This window comes from Trifolium pratense, linkage group LG5 (genome assembly GCF_020283565.1).
Source record: "Trifolium pratense cultivar HEN17-A07 linkage group LG5, ARS_RC_1.1, whole genome shotgun sequence".
Classification (NCBI taxonomy): domain Eukaryota; kingdom Viridiplantae; phylum Streptophyta; class Magnoliopsida; order Fabales; family Fabaceae; genus Trifolium; species Trifolium pratense.
Window position 1 is genome coordinate 26912222 of NC_060063.1, and position 8877 is coordinate 26921098.

At 34.9% G+C, this 8877-nt stretch overlaps 1 protein-coding gene across 1 annotated transcript; it reads right to left on the bottom strand.

Annotated features, from left to right (window-relative positions):
* Positions 1–3462: 3462 nt before the first annotated feature.
* On the bottom strand, positions 3463–8408 carry LOC123884147 (formin-like protein 1). Its single transcript, XM_045933167.1, has 4 exons — positions 6189–8408; positions 5756–5955; positions 4798–5042; positions 3463–4715 (listed from the first exon to the last, which is right to left on the bottom strand). Exons 1-4 carry the CDS (start codon positions 8207–8209, stop codon positions 3906–3908), a joined length of 3276 nt encoding a protein of 1091 aa, XP_045789123.1. The 5' UTR covers positions 8210–8408; the 3' UTR covers positions 3463–3905.
* Between the last annotated feature and the right edge of the window lie 469 nt (positions 8409–8877).

Consider the following 8877-nt stretch of genomic DNA (forward strand, 5'->3'; position numbering starts at 1 on the left):
AATTTAATTTTAGTTTTAAAGTTATTGTTTCTAATTTTATGGTTAAAATAGCTTCTACACCTAAAACAATTGGGTCAAACGGTACCTAAGTTATGTTCATTTTGTATTGATGTCAATATAATACATTTCGTAATTGTAGGGGTGGGCAAAAAACCCAAAAACCAAACCGAACCGCCAAACTAAACCGAACCAAACCACAACTAACGGTTTTAAAACTGAACTGAAATAGTTTGGTTCAGTTCATGATTATCAGTTTGGTTCGGTTCGGTTTGGTTTGATGGTTCAGTTATTTTTAGTAAAAAATTAGTTATGACTTGGTTAAAAACCATAAAACCGAATCACTTTAACAATTTGGTTCGGTTCAGTTTGAAAGACAAACAGTTCAGTTCGATTCGGTTACTATGAATTTTGAAAACAGTTTGGTTCAGTTCGGTTCGGTTTTCGAACCATGCCCACCCCTACGTAATTGTGTTAATTCATAACTTTTGTTAAATAATTAGAGATGAATGATATTCAAATGTCTTACATAAGAGATGAATGAATAATTGTTTTGGATTCTTGAATGCAAAGTGATTATTAAATTAAAAGAAAAAATGAAGGCAAAAACGTATGTACTCTTGTTGTAAGGCGTTTGCATTTGAGAATTTAGATTTATAGAAGAAAAGAAAGTAAATTGAGAAAGAAAAGTGACAAATTTGACGTCTTTGTATCAACTTAGTTGACACACTCATTGCAATATGTAAAGATTGGATTTTAAGCTCTAAATTTTTCACTTATTCATCTTAAAGATGAAATTTTGGACACTATACTACTTAACCCAAAAACGTGACAAATTTGACATGATATTATTTAGGAAAATATTTTTTATCTCAATTTGACATGTCTATATAATTTATCTCAATATTAAAGTGTTTTCTTTTTAATGAAATTAGTTAAAAATACCAACGGTCCAAACATAAATAACACTAGTTGGACATTGAACATCCTAAGTGTTTTGTTTAATTCCTGGTATTCAGAGCAAGTTGATTTTTCCAGAAGTATTTTCTTTGTCCTATAATCCATATCATTAACCTAAGGTAATTTGTTTTTTTGGGGAAAATGGTAGTCCTAAATATGAAAAAAGTTGGTAAATAAAAATTAAGGAAAATGCTAAACAGTGCCCCCGGGTTAAAAATAGAAATTCTGCCATGAAATACGTGCATTCAACACCTCAAAAGAATCAAAAGTTGTTTTTTCAATATTACTTTTATTTTTTATTTCCATTTTTTATATGCTTAACAAATGCCCCGGGAGCACTGTTTAGCATGATCAAATGAGTTCCACAAATTCTAACATGGATTATAGTCAACCATAGAACTACTTAAAAATGTTCAAAACTTCAAGACAACATTTTCATCTATTAGAAGTAGAGATTAATAGTCTCCTTATTTTCACGATTTAATAAGATAACAACTTAATTGATATTTGATTAAAACAACAGAAAATGAGGATGTAATTTATATTAAACAAACATACATCAATTAAATCCTTATTTCAACTTTAAAGATAAATAGAATTGTGAGTTTCAAATGATTTGTTCAACCCGATAACTCAACCTGTATTTTACCCAAACTCATTCGAGTGCGGGTCCAATCTAAACCAACTCATTTACGTCGTTCAAATTTGACATAAAATATACGGAATTTACACCAACCTCAACCAAATTATCTTTGGTCTGGTCATATAACAAATTTAACAAAAAAAATATTAAACCCGATCCACGAACACCCCTAAATTTTAACTTCTAAAAAATATATGAAAGTGATTTTTATGAAAGTGATTTTTACTTCTAAAAAATATAGTCACCATTTATGAAAGTGGTCATAAAAGTCACAAGTGAATTCCCACACCTATTGCTTCAACGGCTTGAATAAACCAACAAGAACAACAATCCTTGTGCATGAACCTGTTTTCAATAAGCACCAGCTGTGGTCAAAGACAAAGAAGACCAATGTCTAGGTTTTATTTTATTTTCTTATTTTTTCTGCTTTGTTGTTCTTCACATGTTTTTGTAGTTACATGCAAATGATCATGTCATAGAGAGATACTAATATTTATTTATTTATTACTACACTACCACTCTTCTACCACATGCATATGCATTCAATTCAATTTAGTACATGGAACATGCCTTGTTGTGAGTGTGAAGAAATAAACAAAAAACACTGCCACAAGATACAAATCCCTTCCCTTTTCATAACATTTTTGGTCGGTGTCACAATTTTAGTACACATACTTTATTTCCTTTATATATATTATTTATGATAATCTTTATAGTTTAATAAAAAAAATTGCAGTGTCATTTTAAATATAATTGTAGAAAAATATTAAATTAAATATTGTTAGAAAATATTGACATCTCCTAACAATATTTTTCTATAAACATTAATAAAAAATTAAACTCTAAACTAAACGATTAAAAAACTTAACTCGGAACAAAATAATTAAGAGACTCAAGTATATTTTACTTGTGTCACATTATTTAAGATGTTATTATACTTCTATTTTAAGTAACAAATAATGAGTACAAATGTTGGATAGATACTTTTATTCTCAGTTTTGTAGGGGGAAATAAGATACCTCCAATTATAGGATCTAATTAATATTATATGGAGTATTATATTATAAATTGATAAATTGATATTTTTAAACATATGGGTATCATGTGAGTGAGTTAGGTACCTCTGGTAGAACCTTCTGCACACCTTAATTGTAACATATTAAATGTTGGAGTTTCTTCATTGATAAGAAATGGTGGAGTTATTGGATGTGGGGAAATTTTAAGAGAAAATGATGGAAGGTGGTTAGGAGAACTTTCCAAATTTATTGGCAACGGGAGTGCGTATATAGCAGAGCTTGTTTGAAGGGTTAAATTTTGATCAGACGCCTTAATTTTAGAGCGGTAGAATTACATGTGGATTCTGTTATTGTTGTGAAGGCTATTAGCGAGGAAGCTATTACTTCAGTTGGATTGAGAAGTAGTTGTTCATCACTTTTACCACAAAGCTAACCAGTGTGAACTATGGATGCGTTGGCAAATTAGGGTTGTAAAATGGGATATGGATATGGATTTTTTTAATATTTGCCTTGAGTGTTTTTAGTTACTTACTAGCTGCTGATGTATTGGAAATAGCTTCCCCTCGTTTAATTCTGTTGTAATCTCTTTCTTTCGGACATTAGCCCCTTTTTTATATAAAAAATATATATACAAAAATACCAAGCTGTATAAGATGCAAATCTTATATTTTGTACTAGTGGTATTTATTTGTCTTGACTATAGTAATTATTTTGCTGTAACATATTTTATGTGACAGAAAATCCTTAGCCAATCTGACAAGTTATATTTCAGCTCAACCGACTCATCTCATTTGTGGCTCATTCAGAAGTTATATTTGTCATGTTCAGAAAACTACAGTCTATCTATTATAGCTCATTGGCAACCAAGTGGTGTCATTGAATAGCTTTGTACACAACAAACACTATGATGATACATAACCTATTCATAAAAGCTACAAGTTTATTTTTCCAAATATTCTACTCTATAAATATAATCTATTTTATATATATAACCCAAATCTTTTACAAGGATTTTTACAATTTAACAAAAAAAATACAAAATATTCATTTGGGCCAAGACCATAATGCACCCTCCATGACCCCATCAAAATCACCTGGTTAAAGGTTGTTTTCCTAACAGACAATGCAGCCAAGATGTCACTGTGACACTAGTGGGATATACAGACAGCTAAGTGCATATTCAGAATCACAGCGAGTTTTGACAAAATCTCAGTATGCACCGCGATTGCTAAAACATGGTGGTAACACATTTTGATCCTTAACAAACTCACCGTCAATCCAAACATGAACTAAGAAGACGAACTCTCATCGTCTGAGGAGCTGTAATTTCTCCTTCCATGTAATCCAGGAAGTGGTTGTGGAAGCATAGGGTTCACGGGAACTGGAAATCTATGAGCTGAACTAATCATGGTCTTTTCATTTATATTACCAACTTCTCTGCATACCCTATCAAGAACATTTAAAAAGTCTCTTACTACCATGAAGATTCTAAATGGATGAGCTTCTTCTTTAGACAAGTTTCCATGAAAATACTCTGTGATTTCCTTCACAAGTGATAAAGCAACACTTTCTTGTGCTTGAATTCTAACAATCTCCTCCTCAGCCATTCTCATGAACTTGTTCATTGATTCTGTGAATTTTTTAACGGTTTCGTCTGATCCCGCCGTTTGATTCAGTTTCACGATCTCGGCAATGTGTGTGATTCCTTTTGAAAGTTTAGAGACTTCGCTTGTGAGAACTTCGGAGTCCATCGCTGCGGCTTTCTTCACATTGGCTAGATCGGAACTTAGACTAGATACTACTTGAAGGCCGAGTCTTCTACACTTGGTGTCGTCGCTCAATATTGTAGCCGGTGTTTGATTAGTAGTAGTATCCGAATGACGAGCTCCTTCGGTTCTAATGATTTCTTGTACAACAAAGTGTAGAAGAGTTGTTTTTCCGTCTGCACCTTTGACATCAACCAGCTTGAGAAGTGTATCGAGCTTGAATGCATGTGCATCACCTCGGTTTGTTCCAACGTTCATGCGGTTTCCGGTTTTGAGCACAGCTTCTAGAAGCTTCAAGAACATTCTACTGTTTCGTAGCTCTTCACATGCAACCTGCAAATGTGTGCCAATCAGAAAATGCGAAGAACCACGAATTATGGGACATCATTATCGGATTATACTACGATATGATTACCTCTAGAGTTTGAAACGATTTACGAAGATACTCCACTTCAGACTCAAAATTGGCTATGTAAAGCATAGCTTCCACCCTTTTAAATGCGAAAGGTACATCGAGAACTGCCTTCAAAAATTTCTCAGCAGGACCGAGTTTGTTTGGAGAGTCGTCTTTATGTTCCTTCAATTTACGCTCTTCTTCCTTGGTTGGCGCCATTTTTAACAAGCTTTCAAGTAGTTCGGTTCCAAGTGTATCAGTAACACCTGTTAAAAAGGAAAATTGATTTATTTACTTAAGAGTTTAATTGCCATAAATTGTCGGTGTAAAGCAAATAACAACCAATCATATATGTGACTTTAGAAACAATTATGATTAAAGTCAAACGTGATTAATGATCTAATGCTAACGTCCATATTGACAGTGTAAAAATCTTTACATTGACAGTGTATGTAAATTAAATCTTTTACAATCAATGTCCAAGTCTTAAACCTTGAATAAACATGTCAATAAACAAACCAAGGTATTGGTTTATGATGAAAATGGTATGATAGGAAAACTTTTAAAATGCATAATAACAATTCACTTTTATACACAAATTATGCTTTTTTAGAAACCATAAGATAGCAACAAAACAGCATAACAAAATTGTCCACTAGCTTCATTCAAGTGATACATGTAAAAATAATAATAACACCTCCACCTAACTTTTTAAACTAAATCAAAGCAAAAGATGTTTGTCGAATTATTTCCTTTTAAAATGTAACTACCAATTGCATACCATTAACTAAAAATGATGTGTAAGTTGGTAATAAATCTAATCAAAAGGATTATATATATTGATAGAAACAAAAAGAAGCAAAGATTTAACATAAGTGATGGCTTAACCACTACTGCACTTAATTAAGAAAATGTAGAACCAACGGATCTAATCAATAATCACAACAAAACTTGAGGGAAAATAAAATACAATGCATACCTTCTAACAGTGATTCACACACTTCCTCTACTGTAACGTTAACCGCTCGAAGCAAGATAGCAATATTTTGTGACTTTTTAGGATCCAATACCCTATCCTCATGATGTTGAGGTGCAAGAACTGAACGTGGCGTAGAATCTTTTGGTTTTGGATTCGGTGTGTTCACCACAAACAATGTTTCTATCATTTCCTCATTCAACCTGCACCAATTCAATCCAAACCAAACCAAAACACTTTAGATTTTTAAAACACATTGCAATATAGTACTAAATAAACATCATGTTCATTAACTACTTATAACTAACATTCCCAAAATAGTAACTAATAAATAATAACAATTATCTATAATAATCTACAAAAAGCAAGAATCAACAACATACTACAATATGAAAATAGCATGATGATGATAATTGAATTGAATTGAAACTCTTACTTAAAAGAGCTTGATCTCAAATGATCCCAAACCATTTCACGATCGGAACTAGCTCTCACTTTATCCCAATGCAAAGGTTTTAACTTTGGTTTAGAAACCTCTTCAGCATTCTCCTCAAAACTAGGTGGCAATTCAACCGGAGAAACCAATGTATTAGGAGGTGTTTGCAACACAAAAGGTCTCGAAGGAGGTTTCAATTCCGGCGGCCTATAAACCACCGATTGACCAACAGGAGTTGTTGGAGAAGGTACTTCCCATTGCTTCCTTTGTCGCAACGGCATTGCCAGTGGTGGTGGCGGCGGTGGTGGTGGAGGAGCTGATGAAACACTAATAGAAGGTGCAATTGGTGTTGTAAGAACCGGAATTTCCCATTGTTTTCTTTGAGATACAACACCATGTTGAATCAAAACAGTTGGTGATTCAGCAATTGGTGTTAAAAGGTCAGGAATCTCCCGATGCTTCCTAGAAGGCGGTGGTGGTGGAGGCGGTGGTGGTTGAGTGTTCATCATGTTCATCATGTTCATCGTGTTTATCATGTTCATCGTGTTCATCTCTCTCTCCGGTGATGATAGAAGCGTCGGCGAAAGTGGTAATGATGACAAAGGAGAATGTCTAAACCGATCTGAAACATCTGAAATAGTTGGAGACTGATCCAACCCATGATTATTATGATCTTGCATCATCGTCATTTTCTCCGGCGACGGCAAACTAAACGCCGAAGAAGATTTACCACTAGAAGCATTAGATAATCTCGGAGAAGAACCATCTTCATTACAAGATTGAGTCTTTTCCACTTTAACAAAAGACCCATCTGAGTTTTTCATCGGTGAAAGATTCAAAGGTGATAAAGACGGTGATTGACATTCTCCGGCGAAATTTTTCTCCGGCGTTGAAGACATTGAACAAGAAGACTTCACGTTCAAATTTGAAGAAGCTCGTGGAGAAGAAACTGTTGATGAAGAAAACGAGCTTCTTCCACCGTCGGTGCTAAGTAATGGCTGTGTCGGTGGCGGTGTGATTACATTTTCCGGCGACTTTGACTGTGATCTTCTTGGACTTAAACTAACCGGCGGCGAGAGACTAATCGAATGAGAACGATCCGGTGAAACAGAAGAAGATGAATAAGAAGAAGATGAAGTAGATTCACTACTACTCCGACCCACCAAATTCTCAGCTGAAATTCCGGCGAAAACTCTCCGAGAACCCGATCCAATTCCGTTCAAAGAACCTCTCGGCGAATAAAACTCTTCTTCTTCATCCTCACCACCATTCACACCTTCATCGTAAACTCGCCGTGAACCTTGTCGCGCAAGCGGCGGTAACGGTTGAAGCTCCGGCGAGTCCATTTTTCTAGGATTCCGACCACCACCACTGCCACCATTAGGTAGATCATCACCACGAGAGTTAACAATGGTACCAAGATAAAGAAACTCTGAGCTATTAGAAGAAACATTCCTCGACTTCACGACGGTGGTGGCGGTAGTGGCGCCTCCGGCACCACCACCTTCCCGAGGAAAAAGACGAATACTACTATCGGATCTGAGTGTTTTATCATCACCGGAGAAGCTTTTTCTTCTTCTGCGGCAGTAAATGAAAGCTGAAATAGAAACAACAGCTACGGCGGCGATGACGGCGGTAATGGCGACGGCAAGTAGTTTGGAAGAAGAAGATTTGGGTTTAGAGGATTGAGGAAGAATAAGAGAAGAGATGTTAGCAGGGAATGAAGCGAAAGAAGAAGGTGAAGGTGGTGGTGGAGGGTATGTTGGGAAAAAAGGGGGTGTATTTGTATTTGATGATGAAGAAGTGTTAGGGGTAGTTGTGGAAAATGGTAGTTTTGGATTTGGTGATGATGATGATGATGATTGAGAAGGTGGAGATGGGTTCGGTGATTGAGAAGGTGAGAGTGAGTTTTGAGGGAGAAAAGGTTGATGAAGGAATCTTCTTGGTTCTGAAGATAATGTTAATGGTGTTAAGAAGAAGAAGATTATGGAGAAGATGAAGAAGAAATAGAAACTACACATTGTGAATTTTTGAGGTGTATGTGTTTTTTTTCTTTTTTTCTAGCTGGTTTTGTTATAGTGTGAGTGTGGAGTGTTGAGAGAGAGAGAGAGAGAGAGAGAGAGAGTGGAAAAGGGTTGAATGGGGAAAAATGAAAACAAGAGAAGGTGAAATTTGGGTAATGGTGGATCCAGCTAAGATTCTGCATGTCTTTGTGTTTTTTTTTTCTTTTTTTTTGCTATCTACCATCTTTATACCATCGTGTCTTCATCGGTTACTTTTGATTAATTATTGTCCACTAGTAATTCATAAGAATAATTCATAAGAATATTTAGGATGTGTTTGGAATTGATTTTGAAAGAATTGAGTTTGCCAATGACATATTGATTTTGATAGAATTGTGTTGATTTATCTTTGAATATATTCATACAAAATGAGTTGAACAAAGAATTTGAGGGTAAAAATCAATTTTAGAATCGGAAGCTACGATTTCTAGCTTCAAGTAGAATCAATTCTGGAGGCAGAATCAATTCTATTTTTTTTATAATGAATTAATTCTACTTTTAAGAAACTGATATTAACTGTTGATCAGAACAAATAGATGGTCAGCTAGCAGTCCGTTGAGCAGGTGGTTGACGGCGGGTCGAGCAGCTGATCCACGGAGGGGGGGTGTACCTGCAGCTGCTCTGAT

Coding starts and splice junctions, on each gene's coding strand:
- LOC123884147 (XM_045933167.1), bottom strand. CDS start 8,209: ATGTGTAGTTTCTATTTCTTCTTCATCTTCTCCATAATCTTCTTCTTC. Junction 5,043..5,755: donor GTGTGAATCACTGTTAGAAG/GTATGCATTGTA, acceptor CCTTTTTAACAG/GTGTTACTGATACACTTGGA. Junction 4,716..4,797: donor AATCGTTTCAAACTCTAGAG/GTAATCATATCG, acceptor ACACATTTGCAG/GTTGCATGTGAAGAGCTACG.